A 15,805-nucleotide genomic window follows, 5' to 3' on the forward strand; every position below is an offset into this window, starting at 1 on the left:
TGATGTCAACGCTAGAAAGATTGTCACAATGGTCGGCACAAGGTTTGCACCCTCGTTGATGAGGGCTTAATAAAAAATCTCTTATAAAAATAAATGAGGTTATTTCCCTTAAACTATATTGGGACCTATTAAACTCAAACCTTCAATGGGCCATTTTTCTCATGATTAGAGTTTTAAGGCATCAATCTGTCATTAGATACCATATTTCCCATCATTCGAAGTGGTTTGAATCATAAGTTTTTAGGAGGTGTTAAACAACTACTATTTGCTCATTGACAATGTCCACTACATCAATTTTTGGAATGATTCATGGCGTGGCTTCCCCTTATTTGATTTAATTTTGTTTCATGATCACGTCAAAAAAAATCCTTGCAAGCCGAAGTTATAAACTTCATTCGTAATTCTTAATGGAGAATTCTTTGTGACATTATTCAAAAGTTTCCTCAAATTATCCATCTGGTAATTGATCTGACAATTTCTATCTTACTACTTGTTTCAGCTAGCAGAAAAGGGACATGTCAATCCTGCTTCTTATTTGGACGCGCACGAAAAGTTTCTTATAAGTGTAGCGACCAAAGGAGGTAAATGAACTGCTTTTTCTTCTAAATAGAGGTTTCTTTTATTCTTTATTAATGGCTTCCATTTCCTCTTACTAATTTGAGTTAGAAGGCTCTCTAGTCTAAGCTAATTTAGAACACTTGCATTTTCCACTCAAAATATGAGAATCTCATGCATAGAGTTTGTTCAATAACTTTTATATGCATTTTGTGTCTTAAAATTAGGGAAACTTATAAGCATATTTTCTTCTCCTACACCTTTGCCCAACACCTATGAAATTGGCTAAGCGCTTCGATTAACATGCAACTCAGTAGACTCTCAATTACTCATATTCTCAAAACTTGCAATAAAGCTTGATGCCCTCAAGATTATGTCATTTTTTAGGCTTAATTTGAGAGTTTGAAGAAGAAGAGAATGATAGATTTTGAAAAAAACGAGAATGATTGAGTGGAAATAATAGAGGGTTTATAATTGTAATGCCTCAGCGCCTCACTTTCTTTCAATAAAAAAATTGTTTAAGAAGAGAATTTATAATTTATATTGAAATAATTTAAATTTATTTATAATTTTAAAAATAATTTATACATAAATAATCATTTATTTTACAATCTAAAAGTTAAGATAATTTCTCAATGTATCCATTGAATCTCTTAGCCACCTGACGTAATTTCAATTATGTCTGTTGCTTCCGTAGATGCACATCCGAAAGTATTTTTTTTTTAAAAATTGATTTTTTTTGCATAAATGCATCTATGAAAAGCGTTAAAACATAGTAAAACTTGGGATTTTCACAATTAATTAGAAAAATCTCAAGTTCATTAAATATTCTGTAGCTACATCTAGGGAAGGGTTTAAAAAAGTGTTTCGTATTTGTACCTACGAAATATTCTGTTATATTTTAAATCAATTACATTTCACTAAAAAACTCAATTTTTAAAATAAAAATGGAACATCAAATTATAGTAAATAAAAGTAGTGCAGTTGAGGTTTTCCAATTACTTTGATTTACTATAATTTGATATTTCAATTTTGTTAAAAAAAATTGAAGTTTAGATGTGAAATGTAGTTGATTTGAAAATATAACAGAATGTTCCGTAGGTACATCTACGGAATAGTCTATTTTCAAACTCTTACGTAGATGCAGAGTTGTCAAAATGGGCCCAAGCCCATGGGCCGTCCCATCAGGCCCGAAAATAGTTAGGACTTGAGCCTTATTTTTCAAGCCCATATACATCAGGGCCTTTTTAAGCCCGACCCTAAAAAGCACTAAAAATATGGGCCGGCCCGTATGGGCCATGGGTAGCCCGCCAGCCCGAAAAATTAAATTTTTTTAATATAACTAGAAATTATCCTTTCATAATTCATAAAGGTATATTATAAACAATTTGCGTATTATGTATTTTAATTTTTTTTAGTATTATAAAGGTATAAATATCAAACAAAAGTTGATGATTTGACTTAATTTCAAACTAAAAGGTTTCATCCTAATATAATTATGTAGATAGTATAGAAAAGACACATGATGTATTCTAATTAAAAATAAGGTTTAAATGAGATTTAAAAAGTTATGATGTAATTTTTTATGGTAGGATAGAGTTAGTACAAATCATATATATAACAATTTGCTATAAAATAATATCTCATCAATCTAATTATAATTGTTATAAGATTTTATAACAGTTTGTTGTTATGATTGTTATAAAACTAGTGTCTTACCCGTGCGTTCGCAAGGGTACCCGTCGTGTTCGCGCATTGTGGTTGAGAGAAAAAAAAAGGTATTAGTAAAAGACTAAATGTTGATTAAAATGGGTAAAGTTATAAAAATACTAATATTAAAAAAATCGAATATTGAAAATAAAAAAATAATTAAGAAAATAAAGTTTATATTGTTTTAGAAGGATGCACTTAAAAAATTTAGAGGTTCCATTGAGAAATAATATGTGTAAAGAAAATGTGTGATTTCGTTAATATTAAATATTTTGATGACTAATTCATGTTCTCGTTAATATTTAATATTTTATTAAGTAACTTCATGTTCCCGTTAATATTCAATATTTTGATCAGTAAATTCATGTCCCGGTAACATTCATTATTTTGATCAGTAACTTTGTATTTTCGTTAATATTACAAATTTGTTCCCGTTAATATTCAGTATTTTCATCAATAATTCCATGCTCTCGTTAATATTTATTATTTTGATCAGTAACTCCGTGTTCCCATTAGTATTCATTATTTTGATCAATAACTCCGTGTTCCCGTTAATATTTCAAATTTGTTCCCGTTAATGTTTAAAAAATTTATCAGTAACTTAATGTTTATGTTAATATTCCAAAAAATTATCAGTAACTTCGTGTTCTATTTAATATTCAATATTTTGTTAATAACTTTGTGTTCCCGTTAATATTCAAAAATTAAATATTTAGATCAATAACTTCGTGTTTCCATTAATATTCAAAATTTGGATCATAACTTCGTGTCCCCGTTAATATTTAATATTTTAATCAATAACTCCGTATTTTCGTTAATATTCAATATTTTGAAGATTAACAGGATACCCGTGCATTCGCACGGGTACCAGTGTGATACGCTCATTTGTTTAAAATGATTTATTTTACATAAAAAAAAATAAATAAGATAGTTAAATAAAAATTATATGAAAAAATAAATAGAAAGATATGAAGGAAAATTGATATTTCCGTTAATATTCCAAATTTGTTCCCGTTAATATTCAACATTTTGATCAGTAACTTCATGTTCCCGTTAATACTCATTATTTTGATCAGTAACTCCGTGTTCCCGTTAATATTCATTATTTTGATCAATAATTTTGTGTTCCCGTTAATATTCTAAATTTGTTCCCGTTAATATCCAAAAAATTCATGTATTTCAATTAGTTAATTCACCTTTCCGTTATTATATAATATCCAAAAATTTCATGTATTTCAATTAGTTAATTCACCTTGGATTGAGTCAAATAAAAGGTAACAAAATTGTTAATAAAATTGTAAAGTAACACTAATTTTTAAATTTTATTTTTAAACATCAAATATAAAAATTTGACTCGTTTCTAATATTTGGCTCATTTTAATAAAACTGTATAGTCTTAAAAGTTCTTAAAAGTAAAATAAGAGATGTTAGACAACAAAATAAGAGACAAAAATAATATTATTTATACAAATATTTGAAATAATGATATATTATTTTCCCGTATGTTGACATCATTTATAAGTATTCTGTAACGATAGTTATTTTTAAAATAAGTACTCAGAATACGCATTGAAAATTGATAAATGTGAAAAATAAAAATTAATTCTATTTATTATATTATCTTAAAAAAGATTGTATCTTAAATGAAAACCATAAATATTAAAAAATAGAATTAGAAAGATTTATCACTTAAAGTCAAATAATCAATTAGAAATTTGAAAGGTAGTGCAATTAAAACTAAATAATATATAATTTATTGTATCCTTAATGACAAAATATTTATACAAAATAGCTACGGTTACGAAGAATGAAAAGTTAAATCCCCTTCACATAATAAGTATTAAATTCATATATTTAAGTATTAAAATCATACATTTAATCATCTTAAATAAAAAATAATCAAAGGATATAACTATTAAGTATCAATAATTATTATTGCTTTAAGTTGAAATTAATTTAATTTAATTTTTTACTATCAAATTCTTCATAAAAATTAGTTTCCGTTATAATAAATTTGAAAAGATAATTGGTATTACAATAATTTTGAAAAATTTTAAATAATATTGTTGCATATTTAATTGGAATAAATTTCGTTCAACTATTAAATTATTAAAAAAATAGTAAAATAATAGTTAGAGTCATGTGTTTGAACATAAATAAAAAATTTGTCAAGCGTAAGGGACAAAATTCAGGTGCGTGCAATTATTTGAAACGACCGTATTCCATATATCATCAGTTAAAAATAATAAATCCTATATAGTAATAATAGAAAGTTGATTCTTTTATTCTTAATTTTAGTTATTTCTTCTCGTATATAAAATTAATTTAATCAATATAGTTATTTGTATATAAATATTTTTTTGTCATTAATTATAAAAATATTTCAATCATTAGTAAATTTGTTTTTATATATATATATATATATATATATATATATATATATATATATATATATATATATATATATATATATATATATATATATATATATATACTTGAAAAATGTCTCCCTATTTAAACTTACATTATATTCTTTCCTTTTATATATTATATAAAACCCGTTTTCATAATTATTCTTTCTTTTATTATTTTTTCAAATATTAAACTATTTTTGCTTTAATATATTAAAGAAAAAATATAGGCACAACCAATTTAAAAAAAATATATATCAAAATTATATTAATTATACTTAGTCTCAAAATAAAAGTTATACTATTCTATGGTCAATAATATATTATTCTATGGTCAATAATTTGAAATATTTTGGTATGTTATCTTGAAGACAATAAATGATTTTGACTTGTTTTTAATATTAATTTATTTTCATTCAACTGTAATATACAAACACAATATATACATATTTTTGGAATGATTTAAGGCCAATTAATATTTCCATAACTGTTACAGAAACGGTCCTATATTATTAATATTGCTTTAAATGCCAACAATAATTGATATGTGATTTTAAAAATATATTAATTTTATATGTATTAGTAAAATAAATTGATAAACTAATGTTTTTAGATGAAATATAAATATTTAAAGAAATAAAATATTTTCTAACTTTATAGGAAATAATTTAAAATCATCAATTATGTGAACAAATGTGAGTTATAACATGTAGTACATTAATTACAGTTAATTAAATTTAACGATTAAAATAGACAATTAATAGAAAAAAATTATGTATCTTTATTATTTTTATCTTTTTGTCACATTATTAATATTTATTATTATAATATAGTATTATTTTAATTGGTTGATAAAAATATATATGAACCAATTTATTTCAAGTTTTTTAATTATTATTAAGATTTGTTATAGTTAGTTTTTATTAAACTTCTTAAAATCATTCTTAACATTGCATTAATAAAATGTTCAAAAAAAATTCAAAGGAAAGGAACAAAAAGGCAAAACTCGTATAATACTTCTCTGAGTATTATTATTACTATCATAAGTTCATATTTTTACATTTTTTTAGAATCTTATAATTAGCTTTAGGATTGTATATAGTTATCAGAAAAATAGATATTTAACACATTATTGTTACTACTACTGTCATAAGTCTTAAAAAGGAAAAAAAAGAGATATTTATTATGGTCATTGTATTTTTTTCTTAATCAGAGGCTAATTAGTTTTAGATGGCTAAGTCAAGAGCCTTTTGTGTATATTAGTGTTTTGTCTTGTTTTCAGTTTTAATTTCTAAAGACTATTTGTGGATAACTATCAGTATAATTAATTTTATTGCTGATATTATCAGCTAAAATAATTATAAAACCAAGAAATCACCACCTGCAAACCAAAACTCCAAGAAATATCATATCTTTTATTTAAAACTACAATTACATTCAATCTGCACAATCCTCAAATTAGCAGAATCAAATCACATACTGTAAATAAATCAAATTAACATAAATCAAATAAAAAATTTCTTAATCTAGAGATCAATCTTCAATGTCCAATGATACAGAAATATCAGATCTTTTTCACACAAAGACTACAACAATTTATTTCAGAATCAACAGAGAAGGTTTTTCACCCTGCATCACGTGGGAAAATCTGCAGCATTCAGTTTACCATGGACATCATGTGCCATGCTTTGCTCTTGTACTCTAAAAAAGAAACATGTCCATGAGCCTTGATTCTTCTTTTCCAAGACAGTTCCAAACTTGATTAAAAAATCCATGCCATTTTCACTTTGTTTCATACCAACGAACCTGCTGCAATACACAAACCAAATACGATTTGGTTCACAAAATGCACCTGAAACTATACCAACCTTGCACCGAACAAAAACCATGCACACCAGGTCCATAAAAAAACACCCTGCATAATTAAAACTTTCAGCTACAAATTAAACCATACACAATTCTGCAACATAAAAAATATGTCAATAAACCGCCCTGCTACCAAAACCGACCTGCAGGCCTGCAACAAAACAAAGCTAAAGAGAAGATGCGAGGGAATCGATTGGATCCATAAGCCATAAACTACATGATTTGTTTTTCAACTTCGTGCAAATCAGTAACCTGTAAAACAAAAAACATAGAATGATCAATAAACAAAATACAGGATAACAAAGATCACCTTAGAATGAAATCATACAACAACCATCACGTTCAATCAACAACCATCATCTCCTTTAATCTGCAACATATTCAACCACATCGAAGAACAACATCAACACGCAGAAATCGCAGAAGAATCGAAAATAAACATCAAGACAGGCCTTGACATGATAATGCAAATTCACACTGCACTGAATGATAACCGCAGAAGTTAGCAAGCATGGAAAGAGAAGAATGAAATCACTGATAAATAGGCAAGCCATTTAAACAGGTAATTACTGCAATTGTGCAGTTTGGAACGTGGATAGGCACACAATAATGGACCTTACATAACTGCAACAGCATGAGAAGCTGGGAGGGTGAAACTCCCACAGCAATAACTGCCGCAGCCCACCATGCAGATGAATGATCAAAAATTCAGTATTAACCGCCAAAGCTGATGTGGATTAACCATGGAACAGATGCTGATGTGGATAGCCTAAGAAAGTCTCAAATGGTAGACTTTTCTTATATGATAGATTATAATTGTCATTAATATTTATATCTTAAAATTTGTTGGAACAAGTTATTTAATTGTGTGTGTCACATTGAATAATTTCTGATGTATTTTGAATAGTTAAAATTAAGTTAATATGTTGATTTACATTTTAATTGTAATTTATATAGATTATTTAGAAATCATAATTTTAGATTATATATATATATATATATATATATATATATATATATATATATATATATATATATATATATATATATATATATATATATATATATATATATATATATATATATATATATATATATATGAGGAGGGATCAAATTACACTCGAAGAGTTACACCACGAGTTACACTCGTTCAATAACTACATCTCAAATTAATATTTTTTAAATTCAACCGTTGGATTGAAACATAATATCATATAGATCACACCTATAAAGTTTGAGCTTAATCTATAATGATTTACTATGTCATTGAATTACATCAAAATTAACGTTATATGAAAACTCATTTTGACGTTAATCTTTGGATATCTCGATGATATAGTAAATCATTATAGACTAAGCTCAAACTTTATAGGTATGATCTATATGATATTATGTTTCAATCCAACGGTTGAATTTAAAAAATATTAATTCGAGATCTAGTTATTGAACGAGTGTAACTCGTGGTGTAACTCTTCGGGTGTAATTTGATCCCTCCTCTCTCTCTATATATATATATATATATATATATATATATATATATATATATATATATATATATATATATATATATATATATATATATATGCAATTGCATGGTTATTAGAAAAATAAGGGGAACATTTTATTTATTTTTTAGAAATAGGCTCGTTTAGGACCGAAGCCTATTTAGGATCGGGTAGCCTGCAGCCCAGACAAAGCTGGGTCTGGGTAGTAAAAATGGAGTCCATTTAAAAATAGGTTTTTTGGGCCCGGCCTTAAAAAGTCTGAGGCCCGTATGGGGGCGGCCCGTTTAGGACCGGATAATCCATTTTGACAGCTCTACGTAAATGTAGCTAAGAAGATTTCATAAACTTAATTAACTTGAGATTTTCGCAATTAATTTGAAAATTTTCAATTAATTGAAAAATTAATTTGTAGTTTTTTTAATTAGTTGAGAAAATCCTAAGTGTAATTATGTTTTAATGCGCTTCCGTAGTAGACGTAACTACGAAAAAATCAAAAATTTTGAAAAACAAATATTTTTTATTTTGTTGTTGTTAACCGACCGATATCCGTGAAGCAATTTTACTTGTTACTTGTTGATTTATTATTATATTTTTTCTACAAGCAAAAAGGTACTCCCTCCGTTCCTTTTTAAGTGTTGTTTTAGCAAAAAGCTCTTCAACCAAGATAGTGGATTATTTGAGTTACTTTTTCTATTATACCCTTATTTATTTTTTTCTTTCCAAATAAATTTAATTATAAACTCTCTTTTTCCCATAAATTTGAGGTGGAGTTATTGAAAAAAAAAAAGGGTATAAATGACAAATTATAACATTAAATTATAAAACGACACTTAAAAAGGAACGGAGGGAGTATAATTTATTTTACCCACACAATTAAAAAAATAAAACAACTAACATAGATATCGAAACAAAGCCCTACTGCATACATGTACAACAGATTTTCCCTCTCCATATAACCCCGGCCGCCGTCGCTGCTCGGACGCACCCAACCAAACCCTAACCGCACCACCAGACTCACCCTTCCCTATACACAGTCACCGTTTCACCTCCTTTCTCCATCTTAGCATTTATCGCATACTCTCAACGGTTTCATCTCCGAAATTTTCAGCGTCTCGTAACTTTTCTCCCCTTTCTTAATTTCATATATGATAGTTTATTACTTTACTTCTTCAAAATTTTCGTTACTGTTATGCTGAAGTTTTTCTTTTACTTGTTTAAGCGATAGCGTTGTTTATATTTATTTTGATTTGTCTGGAATGTGGGGTTTTAGCATGGGCATACCACCTGTTTGTTGAAATGCCTAAATGATTACAATCTCGAACATTCGTTTCTGTTTTTGCTTTGTTTCATATCTGTGTTTTTATAACCATTGAGGTTTTTAATCACTGTCGAAATGATGGTCAAGTCACGATCCTTGATATGGTTTAGAATTGCAGCTGACTTAGCCTTAACCGCAGCTGAAAAACATTAGAAACCTCGTGTCGCGGGCAAAGCTTGATTGCCATCCTGCTAGTTATTACTCTAAACAAAGGCATTCTTCTAAGTTACAATTAAAGTTATCAAAGCTGTGATTTTTAATAATTTGATGTTTATTTAAGTATCTATAAGTTTAAAAGGTTGCTTTAAAACATTACTAAACAGTTTCATAAGCTAGTATCTTGTCAACACAGATGATGCAATCATGCGACTTCTTTGATCACAGCCTGTTTAATTTGATTCTCATGTATAAAATTGAATTAGTGTTTTTGTTCAACGAATTCGCTGTGATAATGTTAAGCTGCAATATGTATCGAGTTGAATTTTGAAATTTTGTAGAGAGAGATGAGTGGGATTTTATCAGCTTGAAATTTCAAAAATCATAGAGAGATAAGAATTGATCTTATATCCTATAAATTAGTAAATCAGTTAAATTAGCATGATTGGTAAATTTTGTAAGATTTAGAGAAAGGCAAGGATAATCTCTAATTCCGATTACTCCCTCAGGTCCTAACTATAAGAGAAAGTTGGGTCAGCAAAAATTGATGTATTTGGTTCAAAATATGAATATAGATATCAGTTAAAAATTTATCTCTTTTCCCTGGATCTATATATCTCCGTTAAATCCCGTTTCTATTTTCATAGGCTAGATTGTTTCCTACAATTCTGCATTGATCTGGGACATCTGGAAATAGTTGTTTATTTTCTCTTAATACTTTGGAAATCATCATTTTGCATATATTTAATAGCTCAGCTCATGACATATCTTAATGTGTGACATATAGGTTGAATTATAAAGAAATTCAATGGCTGAAGAAACACAAGTGGTTGAATCTGGAAGAGGCTTGGGAAAGAGGAAGTTTGGTAGGAACCAAGGGCGCAAAAAGTCAAATAAGAAACCAAAAGTGATGCAGCAACAACGGGGACAGAAGAAAGTTAAAATTGATCAAAAAATGAAGAAACTTTACCACAAGCGAGCACGAGAGTATAATTCTGATGATGAAGATGATACAGCTGCCCCTGCTTCTGTGAGGACTAGAGGTGGGGCATCTATTAAGACTAAAGTTGTAGCATCTTTCACCAAAAAAAAGCACGAGGAGGAAGACATAGAAGGGGAAGAGCTGTCTGAAGATGAAGGAGCAGCAGGAGGACAAAGAACGCAGAAGAAGAATGTTACTGATAAAAAAGTTAGTTTCTCCGAGGATGAAGGAGAAGATGGTGATGAAATTCAGCCTGGAATTACTAAATTTACAGAAGGTTGTAAAGCATTCAAGATGGCCTTCAAGAGTATTATAAAGAAAAGTGTTTCTGATGACTTGTTGGTAAGCTAGGTGATCATACAACATGCTAATGTTTATTAGAGAATTATAAAATTGGCATTCTTAAACTTGGACATCTCTACAGGGTCCAGTATTGTCAGCACAAAAGAATCTTGTTATAGAAAAGCTCGCGGAAGAGGATGCAGAGCGCAAGGTCAAGGGAGAGGCAAAAAAGGAAAAGCTGATGGTAATTTTAAATTTCAACTTGATTCATTTTAATCATATCTTAATTAGTACCAAAATATTATCCATCTGACAATTTCTATCTTATTACTTGTTTCAGCTAGCAGAAAAGGGACATGTCAAGCCTGCTTCATATTTGGACGCGCACGAAAAGTTTCTTATAAGTGTAGCGACCAAAGGAGGTAAATGAACTGCTTTTTCTTCTAAATAGAGGTTTCTTTTATTTTTTATTAATGGCTTCCATTTCCTCTTACTAATTTGACTCTTGTTGTGAACATGGACTACTTCCGATTTCTTTCAGTGGTCAAGTTGTTCAACGCTGTAAGTCTGTCTTAGCATACAACCAAATTTTGTTTCCTCCTAATCTTCAACTTCTGTCTATTTGTTGCGTTGTATTAGCATTATTAAATCAAGGAGTTTGTTACACCTGTTTCAGGTCAACAAGGCACAAGTTGCTCAGAAAGGGCTGGATCCCTCAAAGAATAGGGATGCCAAAGGTAAGTTGTTTTATGCTGCAACAACAAAATGTGGGATATTAGCTAGATTCAAGTTAGTTGTCCAATTGCAGAATAACTGAATCGACTAAAGGAAAAGAAACCTCATTTGGGGGATTATTTGTTTCGGTTTATATTATATACGAGGAAATTTAACACAATCTCTTTGGCCAAACAAACTCATTTTTATTGATTTTGTCAGTGTTATCAAATTGTGATGCTGCTATAGCATTATAGCCTAGTGGATTTTGAAGAATCCATAAATGAAAAGCGCAATGCTATCCCTGTTTCTCTATTAGGGCCTTAGGCAATAGCAGTTGTCACTTCAATGCCAAAAAGAAGAATTTTATGTTTTAAAATAGATATCAAGATTCATAATGTTATTACTCCTATGATCACCCTAATACATAAACCTTTCAAGCCATGCTCTGCCTCATTTTCTTTCAACGCATCGTGCTCCTCCTCCATCTTCATTGAGGAGGATAAACCTTTCAATTAACTTTTTTGTAAAGAGGCAGCATGTCTTCCACACATGACCTTTTTTAAACTTTCCAATGCACTTTTTTTATGCAGCATACCATTGTTTATATATTATTGATTTCTTTCAACTGCTATGTGAGTTTGTATATTTTCCTGCAAAGATATCCAGTATTCCTCACAGTAGATTTTTGGTGGTCCACTAATTTCCACGATCTGCTATCAGTAACACTGATTTTTGTTTATGACGACCATGCCAACAACTTGTTCATGATATCATGCTCTAAGTATTAGAGGAAAGAGTTAACCATTAATGTAATTCGTATACAACTGTTGAAAAATAGGAGCAGTTGTAACTTGGAACCATACTACCCCAAATGGATGCATCCCTGTCAGAATTCTCTATTTACCTTTATGATCTAGTTCATAGCTATCCGTTTTATTAATGTGGTTCCTAATATATTCAACCTGTGGCAGAGTTAAGGAAACGCACCAAAGAAGCCTTCTTTTCGGAGTTAGGGAAGCCAGCAATTGGCACTTCTGTAAAGGTGATTGTTACTAGTTCTCTTACTGTCAGTTTTTCATTGGCAGTCCTTTTTTGATGACTGTTTGATAATTTGAAACACTGTTTTAAACTATGGTTTGAGTTAAAACTGATTAGCCCTGTGCATCTGCTCAAATATAACGAAGGATAAGCTCCACATTGATTGAAACAAAGAGAACCAAAATGCATATAAGTTGAGAATGCCCAAGTACAAAGTGTTTACTCTATTTAGACTTGCGCATTTACAACTTATGTACACTCTGGTTCTTATTGTTCCTAGCAATGTAAGAAATTGAGAGCTGGAACAAATTCAAATTTCATTTTTGAGATCCTAATTCATAAAATTATATCATAAGTGTCTATTTTCTCTTTAAAGCTATTAGTGTATGAGCTATAAATTAGTTTGAGATAAAACATGTTTAATTTGATATATTATTATTTTTATTAGGCCTTCTACTTTGAAATTATGTCATTTGACAAATTGTCAAACTGGTTAAACATTGAACCGGTGGCTTCATTGGTTTGATGTCAAAGGAGTAAAAGAATACTAATTTTCTTTGTAATAACTCCTGCAAGTGTTTCTTAAATGAGAAAACTTCCATTTGTTGCTTAATTATCAAATCTCTTGGATTTACAGGCCAATGCAAGCACAAGCAATGGCGAAGATGAACAACCTTCTTGGGCTCCATTACGAGATAATTATATGCTGACAAGTTCAAGGATAAAGGATTGGGACAAAAACATGCCAGTAAGTATCTTTTGAAGTTACTAATACTATTATGTTATGATCGAGCTACCTTGCACTCATCTTGTTACTCAACCGCAGGGTAAAAATGAATCAGATGACAATGAAAAGGTTTCCGAAGATAGCAGTTCCGATGAAGATTAAGGTTTTGATACTTGAGACAGCAGCATTAGTGTGTTTCTAGTGGGACAATCAGTCAGATTTTGATTATTGTGTTTCATTTCTGTTCATTTGGTTAGCAAGCAACAAATGGATTAAGGTAAACTTGCTTGCTGATTGGTTGATTCACCAATTTTGAATGTGTTCACTGAACCAAACTTACTGAACATGATTAATAGAGTTTCTTTATCTTTATTATCCAACTAGTAACAAACCCGTGCGTTTGCACGGGTTCTGGTACGGGACGCGCATTTGTTTCAGATGAATATTTTTTAATAGAAAAATATCTGGTACCCGTGAAAAAATAATAATTGAAATGTATAGAAAAATATCTGATACTCGTGAAAAAATAATAATTGAATATATAGAAAAATGTCTGGTACCCGTAAAAAAATAATAGTTGAATGTATAGAAAAATATCTAGTACCCGTGAAAAAATAATAATTGAATGTATAGAAAAATGTCTAGCACCCGTAAAAAAAATAAAATTGAATGTATAGAAAAATATCTGGTACCCGTGAAAAAATAATAATTGAATGTATAGAAAAATGTCTAGCACCCGTAAAAACATTTAGATCAATACAATCATTTTATAAAAAAAAAACTTAGAAAATTAACTAAAATGACATATATTTTTATTAACACGTTTAAATATCTATGAAGTGTGCATTTTTTATATATATGCATCAATTATACAAACATTAATAATTAATTTTTATGTATACTTATAATACAAGTTGACATCCAAAATTGCTAAAAATGTTTAATTACTAATATGTTAAAATGTAAATAGATGCGCCTACTAAAAATTGCTTTGATACTATTTTCTGTTTAAACAAACAAATAATAATTATCTAAGATTTAATTGATAGAGGAGCATGGTGTTGTCAAACTCATAGAGGCAATATCATATCATAATAATATATAGTAGCAGCAGGTACCCATGTACTCAAGTGTTTAAATTTTATTTATTTTTAATTGATAGCTTAGATACATGGAAATAGCAAAATATATTTGGGGCAGAAGAAGAGAGAGAACGAAGTGTGACCATAGATATAATAACAAATAGTAAAAAGAAAAAATGTTGGTTTCAAGGAAAACATTTGTTTATTTTGTTTAATTTTTTAATAAAAAATATTGAAGAATGCAGAGTTGAGCTGAAAAGATGGAAGAGTAGAAGATGGAGTTTTTAATCAAAAAAATATCGAAGCATGCAGAGTTGAGCTGGCATATGTTAATGGTATAAATTAATGATATAAATTCTTAGTAATCATAAGGCATTATTTTAATGATATGAATTAAAGATTTTAAAATCCAATCATAATGTTTATTTGGTGACACATAATTGAGTGCTATTTGCTAGTAACAAACCCGTACGTTCGCACGGGTTCTGGTACGGGACGCGCATTTGTTTTAAAGTGCTATTAACTGTGCTAGTAACAAACTCGTGCGTTCGCACGGGTTCTGGTACGACACGCGCATTTGTTTCAGATGTATATTTTTTAATAGAAAAAGTCTGGTACCCGTGAAAAAAAAAATTTAATATATATAAAAATGTCTAGTACATGTGGAAAAAAATAATTAAATGCATAGAAAAATTTTTGGTACCTGTGAAAAAATAATAATTGAATGTTTAGAAAAATATTTGTTACCTATGAAAAACTAATAATTGAATGTATAGAAAAATATCTGGTACCAGTGAAAAAATAATAATTGAATGTTTAGAAAAATGTCTGGTACCCGTGAATTAATAGTACATTTTTCACATATCTATAGTAATGATACAAATTTATACTGTCACTATTTAAATTGTATTGAAGTGACATATAAAAAAAAGTTAGTGTACTATGACATCAAAAGATGAAAATAGTAAAAGAGAAAAAAAGTATTGAAGTGACATATGAAAAAAAGTTAGTGTACTATGGCAACAAAAGATGAAAATAACGTACTATTATATCACATTGCTTGTTAGACACAAGTGAACAATTTTCCTACAAAATAATGTTCATAACTGTCTTTGAAAAATAGTAAATTAAAAATATTAAAAAATCAAATAATATTTAATCATTTATGACATACACAAATGTCATTGATTATTTTTCTAATTACAAACAGATTGAAAAGGAAATAAGATATCATTCATTATTACATACACAAACCATATATTCTTCTTTCCATTATATATTTTTGTAAATATATAAAATATATTTTAATATTGAAAACCAAAAATTCTAAATAAATTATTTTTAAAATTTATCTATTTGTTTAAAACAAAACAAAATTTATACTTTATTAAAAAAATTCAAATTCACGTGATCATTTTTCCATAATTCAACATAATCACTAATTATCAAATCAAAA

At 28.6% G+C, this 15,805-nt stretch overlaps 1 protein-coding gene and 1 long non-coding RNA gene across 2 annotated transcripts; one reads left to right on the plus strand and one right to left on the minus strand.

Annotated features, from left to right (window-relative positions):
- Window positions 1–6,171: 6,171 nt before the first annotated feature.
- LOC131657202 (uncharacterized) lies at window positions 6,172–6,938 on the minus strand. Its single transcript, XR_009300527.1, has 2 exons — window positions 6,686–6,938; window positions 6,172–6,591 (listed from the first exon to the last, which is right to left on the minus strand). It is a non-coding gene; the product is annotated as an uncharacterized LOC131657202 (long non-coding RNA).
- A 2,004-nt stretch (window positions 6,939–8,942) lies between these two features.
- On the plus strand, window positions 8,943–13,642 carry LOC131593386 (uncharacterized). The gene is made up of 9 exons (XM_058865874.1): window positions 8,943–9,161; window positions 10,309–10,845; window positions 10,928–11,029; window positions 11,126–11,207; window positions 11,327–11,346; window positions 11,462–11,522; window positions 12,474–12,544; window positions 13,178–13,288; window positions 13,367–13,642. The coding sequence occupies exons 2-9, from the start codon at window positions 10,330–10,332 to the stop codon at window positions 13,427–13,429; spliced, it is 1,026 nt and encodes a 341-aa protein (XP_058721857.1). The 5' UTR covers window positions 8,943–9,161; window positions 10,309–10,329; the 3' UTR covers window positions 13,430–13,642.
- The last annotated feature ends 2,163 nt before the right edge of the window (window positions 13,643–15,805 follow it).

This window comes from Vicia villosa, linkage group LG3, assembly GCF_029867415.1.
Source record: "Vicia villosa cultivar HV-30 ecotype Madison, WI linkage group LG3, Vvil1.0, whole genome shotgun sequence".
Lineage (NCBI taxonomy): Eukaryota > Viridiplantae > Streptophyta > Magnoliopsida > Fabales > Fabaceae > Vicia > Vicia villosa.

Coding starts and splice junctions, on each gene's coding strand:
- LOC131593386 (XM_058865874.1), top strand. CDS start 10,330: ATGGCTGAAGAAACACAAGTGGTTGAATCTGGAAGAGGCTTGGGAAAG. Junction 10,846..10,927: donor GTGTTTCTGATGACTTGTTG/GTAAGCTAGGTG, acceptor ACATCTCTACAG/GGTCCAGTATTGTCAGCACA. Junction 11,523..12,473: donor AAAGAATAGGGATGCCAAAG/GTAAGTTGTTTT, acceptor AACCTGTGGCAG/AGTTAAGGAAACGCACCAAA.